This window comes from Lepisosteus platostomus, chromosome 21, assembly GCF_059453375.1.
Source record: "Lepisosteus platostomus isolate fLepPlt1 chromosome 21, fLepPlt1.hap1, whole genome shotgun sequence".
Taxonomy (NCBI): domain Eukaryota; kingdom Metazoa; phylum Chordata; class Actinopteri; order Semionotiformes; family Lepisosteidae; genus Lepisosteus; species Lepisosteus platostomus.
Window position 1 is genome coordinate 2231650 of NC_142631.1, and position 18069 is coordinate 2249718.

General features: G+C 54.3%; 2 protein-coding genes across 6 annotated transcripts in view; one reads left to right on the forward strand and one right to left on the reverse strand.

Annotated features, from left to right (window-relative positions):
- mrpl41 (mitochondrial ribosomal protein L41) lies at window positions 1–2825 on the reverse strand. 3 transcript variants are annotated; one of them, XM_088614908.1, is made up of 2 exons: window positions 2699–2825; window positions 1–976 (listed from the first exon to the last, which is right to left on the reverse strand). In XM_088614908.1, exon 2 carries the CDS (start codon window positions 903–905, stop codon window positions 498–500), a length of 408 nt encoding a protein of 135 aa, XP_088471034.1. In that variant the 5' UTR covers window positions 906–976; window positions 2699–2825; the 3' UTR covers window positions 1–497. The 3 variants fall into 3 exon arrangements, with proteins under 3 accessions (XP_088471034.1, XP_088471035.1, XP_088471036.1); XM_088614909.1 differs by having other exon boundaries at window positions 2685–2775; XM_088614910.1 differs by having other exon boundaries at window positions 2694–2766.
- The window catches only part of pnpla7b (patatin-like phospholipase domain containing 7b), a 27199-nt gene continuing 11954 nt past the window's right edge, over window positions 2825–18069 (forward strand). Inside the window, exons 1-20 of one of the 3 annotated variants that reach the window (XM_088614841.1) lie at window positions 2825–2930; window positions 5750–5784; window positions 6788–6868; window positions 7113–7200; window positions 7751–7833; window positions 8235–8326; window positions 8739–8879; window positions 9167–9326; window positions 10040–10120; window positions 10234–10362; window positions 11117–11197; window positions 11443–11599; window positions 12495–12569; window positions 13134–13228; window positions 13321–13476; window positions 14269–14346; window positions 14523–14728; window positions 16422–16553; window positions 16803–16926; window positions 17774–17887. In XM_088614841.1, coding sequence (XP_088470967.1) covers window positions 5752–5784; window positions 6788–6868; window positions 7113–7200; window positions 7751–7833; window positions 8235–8326; window positions 8739–8879; window positions 9167–9326; window positions 10040–10120; window positions 10234–10362; window positions 11117–11197; window positions 11443–11599; window positions 12495–12569; window positions 13134–13228; window positions 13321–13476; window positions 14269–14346; window positions 14523–14728; window positions 16422–16553; window positions 16803–16926; window positions 17774–17887 — 2106 coding nt within the window. In that variant the 5' untranslated portion in view covers window positions 2825–2930; window positions 5750–5751. Of the gene's footprint in view, window positions 2931–2956; window positions 3172–3272; window positions 3774–5749; window positions 5785–6787; window positions 6869–7112; window positions 7201–7750; window positions 7834–8234; window positions 8327–8738; window positions 8880–9166; window positions 9327–10039; window positions 10121–10233; window positions 10363–11116; window positions 11198–11442; window positions 11600–12494; window positions 12570–13133; window positions 13229–13320; window positions 13477–14268; window positions 14347–14522; window positions 14729–16421; window positions 16554–16802; window positions 16927–17773; window positions 17888–18069 lie in introns of those variants that run through there. The other 2 variants (XM_088614843.1, XM_088614842.1) reach the window with 2 other exon arrangements.

Here is an 18069-nt window from a genome sequence, read left to right on the forward strand (position 1 = left end):
TGGTTTTCGGCCTTTTTTATTAATTTCATAGAGGGTTCAAGTGTAGGGAGGGTAAGGCAAATTAAGACAGCTCTTGTATTAGCCCCCCGCCGTTTCCTACTACCACCCCAAAAAAACTACATTGGTGCAAAGAACGAGACATTTGTGTTCAAGACAGAAACCCTGTCAATTTCCCAGTGCTGTGCAGCCACTGTTAATCAGCAGAGTCCACTTTTAACATGCACCACAGCCCCACTTGGGGAGCCTCAGAATATCTGGGACAGCAGTCTTGTGCACATTTCAGGGTGACAGATGGAACGGGACCCCGCGGCCACACCAGATCTGTTTCCCTCCGGAGAGGGAGGGGGCTATGTCCTGGGAATGTAGTTTTTGGGGTGAAGTGTACAGTCAGTCTGGCAGTCATTGGGATTCGCGGTCCTTTCAGGGGTCTCCAAAGATGGCTTAGTCAATGGGGTACAGTTCTCACAGAGTTCGGGTGTGGAATTCGAGAGATCCCTCTAGCGAACGTAGTTTTTGGGGTACAGCTTGAAGAGTTTGCCCTCCTGCGAGGGCTCAAACCCATACTTCTCCAGGCCTTGGGGGTCGAAGGTGCCGTCGCGCAGGTCCTTCTCAATCTGGGGCGCCACGGCCTCTCTGAAGAGGGACTGGGGAGTGAGGGGGGCCTCCGTGCCCGGGGGGGCGCGGTACGACACGTAGGGCTTGAGGCGGCACCCCTCGAGCGGCGGCACCACGAACTCCGGCACCATCTCCCGCACGGAGACGAACTTCCCGCTGCAGGTCAGCGCGCCCGTGCGCCGCGCGCCCCGGCCCTTGTAGAAGGTGCGGGGGCCCCGCTTGCTGGTGAACTCCGCCATGCGGTCGGCGCCTCGCGCCAGGCCCCGCGCCAGAGCCGACAGCAGGCCCATCTGCCCGTGCCCGGCGGCGACACCACTCCTGGGCAACACGAGTCGGGGGAACAGGTGGCTATCGCCGGCGTCTGCGGAAAGAGACAATTCCGGGGGAAGTTTTTAGCAGCCATATCACCCTGCAACTCACACCTGGCAACCCACTGAAGCTCAGCAGGTGTGAGCCTGGCCAGTACCTGGATGGGAGACCTCCTGGGAAAAACTAAGGTTGCTGCTGGAAGAGGTGTTAGTGGGGCCAGCAGGGGGCGCTCACCCTGCGGCTCATGTGGGTCCTGATGCACCAGTATAGTGACGGGGACACTGTACTGTAAACAGGCGCCGTCCCAGGGCGCTTCTCGAAAAGAGTAGGGGTGTAACCAGCAGTCCTGGTCAAATTTCCAATTGGCCCTTACCAATCATGGCCTCCTAATAATCCCCCTCTATGAATTGGCTACATTACTCTGCTCTCCTCCCCACTGAGAGCTGGTGTGTGGGGAGCGTTCTGGCTGCACACTGGTGGTGGAGGGGATCCCCATTACCTGTAAAGCGCTTTGAGTGGAGTGTCCAGAAAAGCGCTATATAAGTGTAAGCAATTATTATTATTATTATTATTATTATTATTAAGTGAAAGTGAAAACTGATGGATAGTGGTAGGTGCCACACCAGAAACCGGACTGAGAGAGGGGTTTAAAAGAGAGGCAGCTTTACTCCCCCTGCAGAGCAGGAGATTTGTGTCCACCATCATACCAGCATTTCTCAAAGTTCAACAGCAAGCCTGTCTGCGTCACTTAACTGCACCGTTCATTTGACAGCTCTCACTGTTCGTCGTAATCAACTCAGTTTTATTTGTATAGCGCTTTGTATAGCCTAAGGGTCAACCCTCATTCCTCGTCAGAAACCAAGACGGGCAGGGAACGATCCCGTTGCACTGCAGCTGGATCCATTCGGAATTTTACCAGTCAAGCTACTCTATTGGGAAGTGCTGCCAAACCTCAGGACACGTGTGGGAGTGGGGAACAAGCTGCCCAACCATGTTGTTGAAGACGATATTCTTGAAAAACTGCCAGATAAGATAGATCAGATCACTTTATTGGCCCTATACAATTTCTCACATTAGGAATTTGTCTTTTCGCAGACCCCAGCTTGCTCTCCATGAGACACACAGACAGGGAGAGAAGCTGGGGGTCAGAGCGCAGGGTCATCCATTTATACGGCGCCCCTGGAGCAGCTGGGGTGAAGGGCCTTGCTCAGGGGCCCAGTAGGATTCATCTGCCGGCCGCGGGATACGAACCGGCAACCTTCCAGCTACAGGCGCAGATCCTGCCATTAACTACCAACTATCAAACGCCCTCCTTTCGTCTGTGACCCGTGTTAAGTTTCTGTACACAGACAGGTCACACACAACAGGCTCGGCCGGTTTTCCACGCGTGGTCATGCCATGTCACACCAAGTAAATGAACAGGTTTCAACTGTCCCAATGCGCGGCTCAAGGACACCTGCAGCAGCTAAAACAGAAACAGATCCAACTACTGGGCTAAGGGAGTCCTGCCCTGTTTATCCTCAATCGCCAGTTATCATTCAAACTCACGTTTTCCATTATATCTGCGAGATAAACCTGTTATTCAACACTACACTGAAGTATCGAGGCGCACACGCAATTCACTGTCACATGGGACTTCTTAAAACAGACTGCCGAGTCTAAAAACAATGCACACGGCGAGCACGCATCGAGGCCTCCCTGGGTGATAAAAAGTAAAGAACGAATCGAGCAAGAACTCATCTTAATATAAAATTACAAACCTCACCAACCTCACCTTCAGCTTTCGCTCCCAGTCGCCACACCGGAAGTGACTCGGTCTTGCAGTAAGGGCCCCTCTGATTGGTGGTGACCGGCCCGCAACGCCCAATCAGGGCGCGGGATACTGGGGGGCGGTCCCGCCGATGTGTGTTTGGTGACGAGGAGGGGGGGTGTTGTAGAAGTTATGTCGTTTCTCGATTGGCGGAGGGAGTGAGCGAGAGAGCGAAGGGTAGGAGAGAAAAGGGAAAGTAAGTAACTCTTTGGGCTAGTTGTGTTAATGTCCAGCTGCGGTCGCGATGCGGCGGTGTGCCGCGCTGGGTTGAGCGGTGCCGTGGCGGTGGAAGTCCTGTACGCTCCTGTAGGACTGTGGCCGTAGCAGCAGCAGCAGCAGTAGTGGCGGCGGGGGGTGCTGGTGTTTGTGCAGCCCGGTACAGTTACACACACAACTGCGGACAGTGATTTGTAACGCTTACGGCCGACAGGCACTGTGTAAGAGCCGGCTTACCAGAGCGGTGACGTCGCCGCCCTTCCCTGTGATAGCAGGACTACAGCTACCGGGCTGTGGAGAGATCTCTCTTTAGCTCACCGTGTGTGTGTGTGTGTTAGCGAGCGTCCACTGGTCGGGTGCGTGTGTCTGGGGATAGTGCGAGTTAACTGGTGTGTTTGTCTGGCGTATCTGTGCGTCTGTGTGTGTGTGAGAGTCGTTGCCCCCTGGTTGTGTGTGTGTGTGTGAGGGGGAGGGAGGTCCCCATTTAGTTGAGGAGTCAGTGAGATCCCTAAGCACCTGTTGCTGGGCGGGAGACGGGGCTGGCTGAGGGCCTGTAGGGAGGTCCCCTGTGTTTACAGCACCCCCCGTCCAGCGCCCCAGTCTCACATTTTAATGGCTAACCGCCACCTTCCTCTTTTCTGCCCAATGCTACGGAACTGAGACTCTCCGGGCGGGCAGCTCGGCAACACCCCGTGTGTCTGGGGACTGAGGCAGCGGCACACGAGTTCAAACTTCTGAACGGCTGGCGGCTGTAGTTTGGTGAACAGACCCCCGTCTGCGGGACTCGGTGTTGACCAAGCGGACATATGAATATAAGAGCAGAGTACGGTGACACCACACCGACTCTTCCTATTATATCGTGTAATTAAGTGCCCAGCCAAGCCCTTGAGTGTTTAATCCTCAGAGTTTAATTAAAATAGATAAGTAGATTTTGGAGAAACGGTAAGCAAGGTGAAGACAGAACTGGGTTCTCCCTGCACACACAAGACAGCTGACAGGGAAGAGGGGAGAGGTGTTTCACTTGTTTATAGGTAATGAGCTGGTCTAGGACTCATAATAAACATAATGTGTCAGTGTTGCAGACCTAAATCGAGTTATTTCTTTCTGCTTTATTGGCATGACCAGTGAACTACAGGACTGCCAGAACAGTAATGCTCAGTAAGACATTTGTGAACCAAAAGAGTTTTTGTCAGTCTGTTCCACAGGGGATCTCATAGGGGTCAGCCCTGTGAAATTTCCTTTCTCAGTGGGATCGGAAGCTGTTCTGATTCTGGCAGGTGTGGGAATTTGGGGATTAGATGTATTGTTTTGGAGAAGGATCTTTGTTTGATCCTAGAGAATTTCTGGCTCTTTGGTCTCTTAAAAAAATATCGCTCTTTGTCTCTGCTTCTTCCTGCTGTCAGCTGGGAGCACAGCTCTTCTCTGGGCAGTGAGATCTGCCTTTGTCCAGGTTCTGTGGTGTCATGGCCACCTCTCATTCTGGTCAGACAATCCGGTTTGTGTTTCTGTTTATGGTCTCGTAACACTCCAGCGGGTGAGCTTGTTGGGTTTTTGCTGTAATTGGGTTCATGACTGACTGGTGTCCTTGTGGCTCAGGGCAGTGAGTTTCAGGACCAGCTGGCTGAGGGGACTCTTCTCTGGGCTCAGCTCGTGTTTCAGCACGGTCTAGTTGTGTTCCGAGTTTTGGTCACTGCTTTTTCGGTGTAGCCAATTTTTTATTGGTCCCTCGCTGTGGTAATTAGCTCAGAGTATAGGCCTAATAATCACATTTGCACAGGGTACCAGTGCTTGTCCCATTGGGTGTAATCCTGGTTTGAGGCTGGAGCTCACACAGTCATAAGATCACTTTATTGGCCGTAAACAATTTATTGTATCAGGCATTTCTTTTCGCAGACCCCAGCTTGCTCTCCATGAGACACACAGACAGGGAGAGAGAAGCTGGGGGTCAGAGCGCAGGGTCAGCCATTTATCAAAGCCCCTGGAGCAACTGGGGTGAAGGGCCTTGCTCAGGGGCCCAACGGAGTAGGATTCCTCTGCCGGCCGCGGGATACGAACCGGCAACCTTCCAGCCACAGAGCAACTGCACTGCCTGTCATATAGTGCAATGTTTTCCCTCTTCTCCTCCTCCCTCGGTTCCTCTCTCACTCTGTCTTTCCCCCTGCATGCTGGGAGTTGGTGGTGGTGGCAGGAACGCAGGCCACACTCCTAGCATGCAGACGTCCTGCCCCTTCTCGGTTTTTTACATCTTTTGTGGCTTCTATGGTGCTGTACATTTTCGAGTACTCTCTGCTCTTTGCTGCTGCTTCATGGTTGTGTGCTGTAATGTAATCCCTATGGCGTTCCTTTTGGCCACAGCACCCCCTAGCTTTTTGGCTGTGGCAAGGAACCCTGCAGGAATGGAGGGCAGGTTGCGCGGTGGAGTCGAAGTGTTATGGACTTGTGTAAATCCCAAAGTCCAGCTGGACATCGGCACCCGGGCACAGCAGGGCAGCTCTGGAGCTTGGTATGACCCTGATCGACAAAGTCCATCGACTGGTCAGGTTACCCAGATTATTAATGTAATGTTTCACTTGTCCTTTTGTAGCCCTCATATTACAATATGTGTGTTTGTCTGATTCTTTGAATAACGGCGTGTTTGGGGGGCGTGAGGGGGAGATGGAAGAAGATATACCGTGAAAGTGAGTTTGAGTTTGTGAGCTTCTTGTCCAGGCGATGTTTCTGCCACAGGTTTTTAATTTTCCCCCTTGTTGTTTTATTAATGCTTGTGACAGATTAAGTCTTTCTCCTCTCTTTCTGCAGGGATGAATGAGGATGATAATTGCTCCATTTACCCCGTGAGTATTGCCCTTGTCTACTCTGGCCCTTCATCTAGTGCCCTCTGCCTCCCCTCTGTCTTCTTGGTGTCTCTCGCGGCTCCCTCTGAGTGTCCTCTCTCTCGCGGCTCCCTCTGAGTGTCCTCTCTCTCTCTCGCTGTCCTGTCTCACTCTCTCCACCTTGTCTCTGTCTCTCTCGCTGTCCTGTCTCGTTCTGTCCTCCTCGTCTATGACTCTCAGGGTGTGCTCTCTCAGTTTGTTGGCATGACCAGTGACTAAATCAGTGTCGCTAAAGTATAATATGTGTTACAATAATGTAAAGCATTATTGAGAGACAGCCTCACTGTTCCTCAGGCTGGGACAGGAGGTCACACAATGTATTATTATTATTGAGAGACAGACTCACTGTCTGTTCCTCAGGCTGGGACAGGAGATCACACACTGTATTATTATTATTGAGAGACAGGCTCAGTGTTCCTCAGGCTGGGACAGGAGGTCACACACTGTATTATTATTATTGAGAGACAGACTCACTGTCTGTTCCTCAGGCTGGGACAGGAGATCACACACTGTATTATTATTATTGAGAGACAGGCTCAGTGTTCCTCAGGCTGGGACAGGAGGTCACACACTGTATTAATATTATTATTGAAAGACAGGCTCACTGTTCCTCAGGCTGGGACAGGAGGTCACACACTGTATTAATATTATTATTGAGAGACAGGCTCACGGTCTGTTCCTCAGGCTGTGACAGGAAATCACATACCGGGGCTGCCAGTTCAACTGAGTTCCCTCCTCCCTCTCCCAGTCGGATTGGGAGTTGTTGCGATTCCGGCAGGTGTGGGAATTCTGGGGTTAGATTTGTACATTTGGGGAAGAACGTTTGTCTAATCCCAGAATATTTGTCACAGTGCGGCAGGAAGTCTCTGTGTGTTCCGTCTTGTCTCCCTGCGTTGTGTCTTGTTTGCGTCTCTCAGCATGAGCTCTCACCCTCTCTCTGTGTTTTACCTTGTCTGTGTTGCAGGGGGCCCTGCCCCTGCCCAGTGGCAGTGAGATCCGAGCTCGAGTGCAGCAGTTTGTGGAGGAGAGGATGCAGACTACCATGGTACTGAGCCCAGCTCATGACTGCCGATTCCAACAGCTGTCTAAATGAATGGATTGTTGGGCCTGGCCATGTGCTAGCTGGTCCTGTGGTATAAGGCTGGCCCGACTGTCAGTACTAAGTTTATGCATATCAGTACTTGACTCTGAGTATGTGTGTGTAATGCCAGTGTGTGTGTGTGTCTGTCAATACTGGTTTGCGAGTATGTGAATCAGTGCCGTTTCTTCAGTGCCAGTGTGTGTTTCAGCTGACCGGCGTGCTGATTGGGGCTGTGGTGGCCATCTCTCTGATCGGGATCATGGTTCTGTTCGTCTACAGGAGATACAAACAAACACGTGAGTCTGCATTAGTTGCTGAACCTCACATGCCTGGATTAAAGTTCCTCTTTATCGGCGACAGTTCTAGGCTGTTGAAGGTGTAAATGTGCATGCAGTCCTACACAGGTGTATAAAGTGAAATTGTGTTGTTATATGATGTGAATATAATTGAAGTAGGTCGCTGCGTAGTCTACAAGGCAAATAAAGTTTTTTCCATGCTGAGAAGAAAAGAAACGCGGTGTTTGGGGTGTGTTGTGAATATAGCCTTGTACAGATGTTATATAAAGGTATTTATCACAGGTGTATAAAGATATATACAGTTTCTGTACAGGTGAATTCAGTCCTCCAGTTTTACACAGATGTACAGTAACATCTGTAAATATAGGCACATCTATAAGCAGGTGATCAGAGTTTATTGTGGATGTATGAGAGATTCATATGCTCATATAAAGTTATGAACTGCTGTGGTGTGTAAAGGATGGGCCCATTGCAGAGGGTCTGGCAGGGTGAGGGGTGTGCCCAGTTGTGCGCTGCCCAGGTGTGCTGACAGTGTCTGTGTGTGCCCCAGGGGAGCAGCAGGCCGGCGTCCCTCGATACCGCTTCAGGAAGAGGGACAAGGTGTTGTTCTACGGGAGGAAGATCATGAGGAAGGTGAGATGGCTGAGAGAGAACACGTGCTGTGGGGGGGGGGGGTGTGTCACTGGAGAACGTGTATTGAGTGGAGGTAATTAACAACTGATTATTCTTACCTGGACTCGTGTCCTGTTCTGGAATGGGCTTTGGGTGGCCACATCCCTCAGTGGGATTAGGTGCCTTTCTAATAATGGATAGAAGCAGCGAACATGAGTTTGTTGCCTTACTAAGATCACAGCTCAGCCCCAGGCGAAGGGGCTGTCCCTGCTGTGTCCTGCTGAGAGGGTGCAGTTTCTGAAAGTGTCCACTGGAGGTCAGCGGTAGCTCAGTTTGCAAATGAGAGCGGTGTTGTCTTTTCTCGTAATGCGGATGTGCAGCAGGCGTATTACTCTGACCCCTCAACCCCTCCTGTGTCTCAGGTCCAGACCCTGTCCTCGGCCCCCAGCTCTGGCGGCAGTGTGTCCCGCCAGCGGTCCCGGAAAAGGCCCAAGGTTCTGGCGCTGGCCCGCCGGTGAGTCCCAGACGAGTTCACGCGCGTCGAGATGCGTGCAAAGCGATAACGCCCTGATGTACAGCTGCCATTTTCTCACTGCTTCGTCAAGTGCGGGGGTCACAGGGGGAAGCTGGAGCCGATCCTGGCAAGCAGTGGGCATAAGGCAGGATTAACCCTGGATGGGACACCAGTCCGTCACAGGGCACACACACACACACAGACACAGACACACTGGGCCAGTTAACCTACCAGTAGGTCTTTGGACTGTGGGAGGAAACCCATATGAATCTGGGGAGAACGCGCAGACTCCACGCCGGCGGCACCCAGGTCTTGAACCCATGACCCCACCACTGCTGCAGTGAACTGTTGGTGTAACTGTCCCTTGGGAGGGTGCCGCTCTGAGTCCGTGCCCGTCTGGCTGTCTCGTCAGGATCCTGCGGATTCGCCGGGAGCCCCCCACCCTGCAGCCCAAGGAGCCCCCCCCCTCCCTGCTGGAGGCCGACCTGACCGAGTTCGACGTGCAGAACTCCCACCTGCCCTCCGAGGTGCTGTACATGCTGAAGAACGTCAGGTGAGGCTGCCGGGTCCTGGGCGCAGGAGGCGTTTGGGGGAATGCAGTCCGCTGCTGCCCGAGGGGGGAGCCCAGTGGCTCCGTCTGGGATAGACGGGCAAAATGTCCGACGGGTATATTGAGTGACGGCGCGTCCCCGGATCGCTCAGGGAAGGGGGTGCATCCCGATGGGAGGGAGTGTCGAGAGCAGGGGGTGCATTTTGGGGTGGCGGGCCCCGAGGGGAGGAGGTGTCGTTCGGGTCGGAGGGCGCTGCCGCGGGGATGATTTGTAATTCGCCGTTCCGCAGGGTGCTGGGGCACTTCGAGAAGCCCCTGTTCCTGGAGCTGTGCCGGCACATGGTGTTCATGGAGCTGCAGGAGGGGGAGGGGCTGTTCCGCCCCGGCGACACCGACGACAGCATCTACGTGGTGCAGGACGGCCGGCTGGAGCTCTGTGTGCAGGAGAGCGTAAGAGCGTCTGCGCCCTTCACCTTTCACCTTTCACCCTTCACCCTTCCAGACAGCACCGCACGAGCTGTCAGACCCTCACTGCAGTGTCACGAGCGGGGAGTCACAGCGGCGTGCACTGGCTGCCGAGGACCAAGTACAGCTTAATCCCACACTGACATTCAGAGAAAAGCGTTCCAATCATCACTGTATCTACCTGAGTACAGTGCAGTGCTCACCTGTGTGCTTCTTCACGTTCATCATCGTAGAAAGTGACATTACAAATGACCTGACAAGTTATTGAAGACGGGGACATGGTAGCAGCTGTCATCTCTCAAGCAGCGTTCAGATGGCAGTGATGTGCACAGTTCGCACAGAGGCTGTCTTTTCAGCTCTGTGCAAAATGCAATGGGGTTTTGAGGCCGGAGTAGTTGGATTTAAGAAGTGGGGTTTAGGAGTCTTATAGCTGTGGGCCTTCTTATATCCTAGACGTTCGGGCTAAAAAAGACTGAATCTCATTTCTCCATTCACTTTTTCAGTTTTGAGTTACCCTAGATTGGTTGTCCTGTATGTCATGACCACTGATCTACAGTACAATGCAATATACACTAATATACAATCTGATCTGATATACAGTCTACCATGTAACATACTGTGCGCTCCTGTGCTGTGTATAATGTACACCGTACAGTCCTGTGTGATTCACGGCACTCCTTGCCGCCCCTGTTAACAAGGATGGCACAGATCCTGTGGTGAAGGAAGTGCTCCCGGGAGACAGCGTGCACAGCCTGCTCAGCATCCTGGATGTCATCACCGTGAGTCTGACCGGCTGGCCCTCTGTCCCCATCAGTGCAAAACCCGTTGGCCTCTCTGCTGGGTCTCTCTCTTACTGTCCTCACTCTGCCTCTTCCGTGTCTCCCTCTCCCAGGGTTACCCGGCGCCCTACAAGACCGTCTCGGCTCGGGCCGCCTTGCGCTCCACCATCCTGCGGCTCCCAGCCACGGCCTTCCAGTCCGTCTTCAACAAGTATCCCGAGACCCTGGTCCGAGTCATACAGGTACAGCCCCCGACGGCCCCGAAACCTCAGCGCCGCAGGTCAGACAACCCCCCAGTGACGAAGCAGGGCACCCTCGTTGTGCGGCGGACCTACGCCGCGACAGTGTAACTGCCCCGTTGTGTGTATTTGCCGACATGCTTGAGTCATGTTGACGTGATGACGGGCTCGTGGGAGACAAACCCGCAGCTGGGAAAACCTGGAGCAGGACCACGCTGCTGAGCAGCAGGAGGCCGTGACGCCGTGCCTCAAAGCGCCCGGGCTCCAGCTCGGCGGCGCGGCCGGATGACGCAGGGCGCGCGACCCGCATGGGCCAGTTAGGGTGGTCGTGCAGCCCGGCTTGTGAGAGGGAGAGGGGTGTCAAGGGGTGCTGCTTCTTCCATCGCGGGTCAGTTTCCGGTCACTGAAGACGCCCGGTTATGCCGTGGGGTGTTCGCAGGGCTGAAATGGAGCGGAGGTGCGTAGGATTTGTCCTCCTCTGTGACTCGTCTCGTCGGGTCTGGGGAGACGCAGGGCTACCGCGCTTTCATCCGAGCTCGGCTCTTCATTTCCTAGTTGAGCCAGTTAATTGCTTAATTAGCCACACTTGGCCTAATCCGATTCCCGGAGCTTTATTGGCATGACCACTGAATTACAGTGCTGAAAAAGCGAGAGCAGTCTTTGCTTTCTCACTGGGGACACCAGGGGGACGGGGCTTTCTCTCGAAACGGGTTAGAGATCGCTGCTTTAAGGAGGGGGGGGTCTTCTTTCTGTACAGATTATCATGGTGCGTCTGCAGAGGGTCACCTTCCTGGCTCTTCACAACTACCTGGGGCTGACCACTGAGCTCTTCAACCCGGTGAGAGTTCGCCCGTCTGCCTCTGCATGTCTCAGTGGGCTACACTCTTGTTGTTTTGCTCCACGGACAGTCAGAAATCAAACAGTCTGTTTCACTCGGGAAGTATGACTGTCACAGCGACTCTCTCTGCTTGACTCTGTCTCTCTTGGTGAGTGTGGCTCTCTCACAGCGACTCTCTCTGCCCGAAGCCTGTTTCACTCGGGGAGTGTGACTCTCTCTGTGTTTGCGTGTCCATCCATGCACAGGAGAGCCAGGCCATCCCTCTGGTGTCGGTGTTCAGTGTGATAGGGGAGGGCAGCCCTGGTCGGACATCCCGGAAACCTCATCCCCACACCCCCCCCGAGGAAGAGCCTGGCCTGGATAAATGCCCCCAGGGACCCGCAGAGCGCTCCTCGGACACAGGTCAGACCCTGCCCGTTCTCCTCCGGGAGGTACCAACATTAATGACCGGACATTCCGAGTTCAGTTCAGTTTATGTGTCAAATTCACAAGTGCAATGAAATGCATGTTTGCATGTATGCTCCGATACAAAGACAAATTAGGGATCACCAAAACATAAACGCAGAACAGCGGCAGCCACAACAACTAGTTAAATAACATACCACTTAAAAGACAAGTCAGACAAGCCGTGTGAGCAGAGAGGAAAAAAACATTGGTGTGAGCCAGTGGTGGGGGTAGGGGTCAGTAATCTGACAGCTTGCGGGAAGAAACTCTCTCTGGATCTGGAGGCTCGTGCCTTTATGCTCCTGTAACGCTAACCAGAGGGAAGGGGGTGAGAAACCAGGATGATTGTTATCCTTAGCAATACTTCCAGCCTTCTGGAGACGGCGAGTTATAAAAATGTCTGCAATAGAGGGGAGCCGTACTCCAGTAATGGATTAGGCTGACCTGATCACCTCCTGTTACGCCTTCTGTTAAGACACTGAGCTGCTGCCAAACGCCACTGAAACGCCACACGTGACAACACTCTCATTGCGCAGCTGTGAAATACAGTAAGGATAGTTGAAGACAGACCAAATTGTGTTTAAAAGCTGGTTACCATTTAAGAGTTTCTCATGATTAAATGGAGATACCCAGGCCTGCAGTGGATCAGACTGCTGTGCACTGGGCGTCTGCCTGCCAGCCCCCCTCATACAGGAAGTCACCTGGCTGTTTGTCACCGCCGTTTCTGAGTGGGGGCAGGGGTGTGGCGGAGGACAGTCAGCCCGGTGTGGATGGCAGGGCGTAGCCCGCATCTGCGCAGTGGTGGTCCGCTGGCGGGCGCAGCGAGTGATGGAGTTGTCCCGGTGTTTTCCAGACGCGGTGCGGAGCTTTGCAGCCGACAGCGCCTCGGCCTTCAGGAAGAGCCGCTCCCTGTCCGTCGAGAGCACAGGTACGACTGGTTCCGCCCGGCACGGACAGAGGTGTGCATCTCCGCGCCTCCCCCCAGTGCCGTACAGCGGAGCACAATACCCACAGGGCACACACGGCAAGCTAGTGTTTACTAGTGCAGTTCCATCTGGCCTGTCCTGGGAGCTTGGCGTCTCTTTATTGCTCAGCAATCCCAGGATCCCGTGCTTCTTGAAGTTTCCCAGAGGGCCAGCTGGGACGTCCCCAGCTCGGCCTCGTGCACGATGAGTCTTTCTAACGTCGGTCCCGGGTTCATCTGGTCCCGAACTGTGTTTTTGCAAGCCCAGGACATTGCTTCATGGTCCAGTACAGCCCAAAATATCAAGTAAATCTTGAGGCAGAATGTCCCTGAGCCACAGTCCAGTCCGGTCAGTAAAGGGTCAGTCCAGTTTGGTAAGGTTGCAGTCCTGCTAAGAGTCCACTATTACAGTACAGTAATAGTGTGGGATAGTCTGCTCTGGTGTGGTGTGGTAGTACAGGTGCCCAGTCCAGCCTTCGCTGACAGCGCAGTGCTCAGCGTCTCTGTTTTCTCTGTCGTGCCCCGTAGGGGGCGCCGTCTCCAGCAGCACCGACCTCAATATGGCCTACGAGCGTGCCCGCGTCACGATCGAGGACGCGCCCCCTAGCCCCGTCATGCACAAGGTAAGGGACAGGCTGATGCACTGACAGAGTCGTGCACAGGGGCGCCCAGTGCTGCAGTGGCTGCACACGAAGTCTCCCTCTCCCTCCGCCAGTCCATCCTGAAGAAGAGCGTGACCATGCAGCCGGCACCATCGGCGGTGATCCACTACACCGACAGCGGAGGGCGCTCCGACCAGGTCCCGCCCAGCAAGGTCGGCGCCATCTTCCAAGCTGCCAAGAAGGACCTGTTACGCCTCATCAAACTCAACGTAAGTCTGGCTCCCTTTTTCCTTGCTGTCTGACCGTGTGACCCTGCCTTTCTTTCTCTCTCTGACCCTCGTGCTGGTCCCGTCTCTCAATTCAAGAGGCTTTATTGGCTTGACCAATGAATTACAGTGTTGCCAAAGCATATACAGTTAACACAACAAGGACAGATATTTACAATACAGACACATCATAAGATATTTACATGCGAACTTATCGAACATTATTGAAAGACAGGCTCACTGTTCCTCAGGCTGAGACAGGAGATCACACACTGTATTATTATTGTTTGGAGACAGGCTCACTGTCTGTTCCTCAGGCTGGGACAGGAGATCACACACTGTATTATTATTATTATTGAGAGACAGGCTCACTGTCTGTTCCTCAGGCTGGGACAGGAGATCACACACTGTATTATTATTATTGAGAGACAGGCTCACTGTCTGTTCCTCAGGCTGGGACAGGAGATCACACACTGTATTATTATTATTGAGAGACAGGCTCACTGTCTGTTCCTCAGGCTGGGACAGGAGATCACACACTGTATTATTATTATTGAGAGACGGGCTCACTGTCTGTTCCTCAGGCTGGGACAGGAGATCACTCACTGTATTATTATTATTGAGAGACAGGCTCACTGTTTGTCAGGCTGTGACAGGTGATCGCATACTGGTCTGCCAGTTCGACTGAGTTTGAGAGTCTGTCTCTCTCACACTGACCCTTGTGCCGGTTCTGTCCGTCTGTCTCTCTCTCTCTCTAACGCTGACCCTCGTGCCGGTTCTGTCTGGCTGCCTCAGGACCACAGCCTGCTGGAGGGCAGGGTGACACTGCACCAGGTGAAGGCGGGCACAGTGGTGGCACGCCAAGGAGACCAGGTAAGAGGGCGCAAGTGGGCGGGGGGGCAGGAAAGAGTCGGGCAGGGTGGAGGGTGGAGAAGAGAGGGAGCAGGACGGAGGGGGACTGGAGACTGACCAGTTTGATAAACGTAGTCGCTTTCATCCTTGCATTGCTCCTGCTGTCTCCCCCCTCTCTCTGCCGATGTGCGCCGCAGGACGTGAGTATCCGGTTCGTGATCTCGGGGCTGCTGCACGTGTACCAGCGGATGATCGACCGCGAGGAGGACACCTGCCTGTTCCTCACCCACCCGGGGGAGCTGGTGGGGCAGCTGGCCGTGCTGACGGGGGAGCCCCTCATTTTCACCGTGCGCGCGCACCGCGACTGCAGCTTCCTCTCTGTCAGCAAGACACACTTCTACGAGTACGTCGCCGCATCGCTGCCGCCACGGGACTCGGGGGGGATAGGAGTCATTCACTGTATAGGTCAAACCTGTAGGAGACGGTTACTGTACAGGCCGGTGCCAGAGGGGTCAGCGGTCTGTGAGTCAGTTACTGTACAGGCCAGTGCCAGAGGGGTCAGTGGCCTGTGAGTCAGTTACTGTACAGGCCAGTGCCAGAGGGGTCAGCGGTCTGTGAGTCAGTTACTGTGTGGCCAGTGCCAGAGGGGTCAGTGGTCTGTGAGTCAGTTACTGTACAGGCCAGTGCCAGAGGGGTCTGTGAGTCAGTTACTGTACAGGCCAGTGCCAGAGGGGTCAGTGGTCTGTGAGTCAGTTACTGTGTGGCCAGTGCCAGAGGGGTCAGTGGTCTGTGAGTCAGTTACTGTACAGGCCAGTGCCAGAGGGGTCAGCGGTCTGTGAGTCAGTTACTGTACAGGCCAGTGCCAGAGGGGTCAGCGGTCTGTGAGTCAGTTACTGTACAGGCCAGTGCCAGAGGGGTCAGCGGTCTGTGAGTCAGTTACTGTGTGGCCAGTGCCAGAGGGGTCAGCGGTCTGTGAGTCAGTTACTGTACAGGCCAGTGCCAGAGGGGTCAGTGGTCTGTGAGTCAGTTACTGTACAGGCCAGTGCCAGAGGGGTCAGCGGTCTATGAGTCAGTTACTGTACAGGCCAGTGCCAGAGGGGTCTGTGAGTCAGTTACTGTACAGGCCAGTGCCAGAGGGGTCAGTGGTCTGTGAGTCAGTTACTGTGTGGCCAGTGCCAGAGGGGTCAGTGGTCTGTGAGTCAGTTACTGTACAGGCCAGTGCCAGAGGGGTCAGCGGTCTGTGAGTCAGTTACTGTACAGGCCAGTGCCAGAGGGGTCAGTGGTCTGTGAGTCAGTTACTGTACAGGCCAGTGCCAGAGGGGTCAGCGGTCTATGAGTCAGTTACTGTACAGGCCAGTGCCAGAGGGGTCAGCGGTCTGTGAGTCAGTTACTGTACAGGCCAGTGCCAGAGGGGTCAGCGGTCTATGAGTCAGTTACTGTACAGGCCGGTGCCAGAGGGGTCAGTGGTCTGTGAGTCAGTTACTGTACAGGCCAGTGCCAGAGGGGTCAGCGGTCTATGAGTCAGTTACTGTACAGGCCGGTGCCAGAGGGGTCAGCGGTCTGTGAGTCAGTTACTGTACAGGCCAGTGCCAGAGGGGTCAGCGGTCTATGAGTCAGTTACTGTACAGGCCGGTGCCAGAGGGGTCAGTGGTCTGTGAGTCAGTTACTGTGTGGCCAGTGCCAGAGGGGTCAGCGGTCTGTGAGTCAGTTACTGTACAGGCCAGTGCCAGAGGGGTCTGTGGTCTGTGAGTCAGTTACTGTGTGGCCAGTGCCAGAGGGGTCAGCGGTCTGTGAGTCAGTTACTGTACAGGCCAGTGCCAGAGGGGTCTGTGGTCTGTGAGTCAGTTACTGTGTGGCCAGTGCCAGAGGGGTCAGCGGTCTGTGAGTCGGTTACTGTACAGGCCAGTGCCAGAGGGGTCAGTGGTCTATGAGTCAGTTACTATGTGGCCAGTGCCAGAGGGGTCAGTGGTCTGTGAGTCAGTTACTGTACAGGCCAGTGCCAGAGGGGTCAGCGGTCTGTGAGTCAGTTACTGTGTGGCCAGTGCCAGAGGGGTCAGCACTGTAGGACACTGAAGTCTCAGTCTGTGTTCTTCCAGGATTATGCGCGCTGAGCCCAGCGTGGTGCTGAGCGTGGCTCACACGGTGGTGAAGAGGATGTCGTCTTTCGTCAGGCAGATCGACTTCGCTCTTGACTGGATGGCTTTGGAAGCAGGTCGGGCTGTGTACAGGTACTTGAGGAAACCCTAGTCGCACTTTACTTGCACTCTAGTTATCCTTTACTAGTACTTTACACTGCTCAGATCTCAGTCACAGTCTGCTAATGGTTTACTTTCTTCTCGGTCACACTTTGCCAGCACTTCAGTCATAATCTAGTCACATTGGAACTGTACCGTACTCACATCACTGTCTTAATACTCTTCATGTTACTCAAGTGGCGCTGCTGCCCTCCCGGTCACTAACTCGCCTCCTGCTCCCAGGCAGGGCGACAAGTCGGACAGCACCTTCATCGTTCTGAGTGGGCGTCTGCGCTCCGTCATCCTGAAGGATGATGGGAAAAAGGAGCTGACCGGCGAGTATGGCCGCGGCGACCTCATTGGAGTGGTGAGCTTCGGGGTCACGAGAGAGACCGCAGCCCTGAACACGGCATTGGCAGACACACAGATGTGGAGGACTTGGTGTTTAATACCTTTTGATGCGCCTCTGTGTGTGAAGATCTATTTACCCGTGTGCATGCCTCTCTGGGTGTTTTTATGTGCGGATCTTGTGAACCTTTGCACGTCTCGGGATCTGTGCATCACTGTGCATCACGCTTAATGTCTCCTACCCTTCTCTCAGGTGGATTAGTCTGAGCGTGCACACACACACACATACACGCACACACCGAGAGGTCTGGGATTGGCTGAGGGCTGTGCGTCTCCGCAGTGACGCCGCTGGTTCTAAGAATACCCAGCCACGCTGACGCCATGGTAACCAGCTCTGAAGTGTCACCGTAGAGACGGTATCCTCGGGGATGAGGGTGGCGCAGGTGTGTGTCGAACTGGTCCCCTCCAGGAAGTACGGTGCAGCGGATAAAGATGGTTTTATTGGACTTCTGCTGCAGCCTCCCTGCTCTGATTTACTGACCTTCCACGGGTCTTCCTGATAGGTCTGCTGAGCCCGCCTAAGGCTGGAATGTCATGGTCTGTGAAGCCCTGATAAGTCTCAATAATGATGTGCACAGAGCTGCCAAGTGTGCTTCGACACCCTGTCTCTGTCTTCATCCCCCTCCTCCTCGGTTCAAGTGGGTCCACGGGTTCCACACTACTGTTAGAACAGTACCGGATGACCAAAGCGACCTGACGATGTCTCGGGACGGATAAGTTGTGTTTGACGCGCTCGAGGCTCTTCTCTGTTGTGAGATTGTTTTCGGGATCTGTGAACAGCTGCGTTGAATCTCTCCCTCTCGCAGGTGGAGGCCCTGACCCACCAGCCCCGTGCCACCACCGTCCACGCCGTGCGAGACTCGGAGTTAGCCAAGCTGCCAGAGGGGGCTCTCAGCTCCATCAAGCGCCGCTACCCCCAGGTCAGAGGTCAGGCTGTCGGGCAGACGGACGCTGACTGGACCGATTTGACGGACAGCGATACAGGGACCGACGGATAGTTCTCCCCGTTCTTGCTGACAACCCATCCCTGATCCCGTCTCTCGCTCTCATCCGCGCCCTCTGTCTCTCTTTCCATCTCCTTCCTTCCTTCCTCCCCCTCCTC

Bases quoted from the DNA above. Each gene is read 5' to 3' on its own strand.
- mrpl41 (XM_088614908.1), bottom strand. From the start codon at position 905: ATGGGCCTGCTGTCGGCTCTGGCGCGGGGCCTGGCGCGAGGCGCCGAC.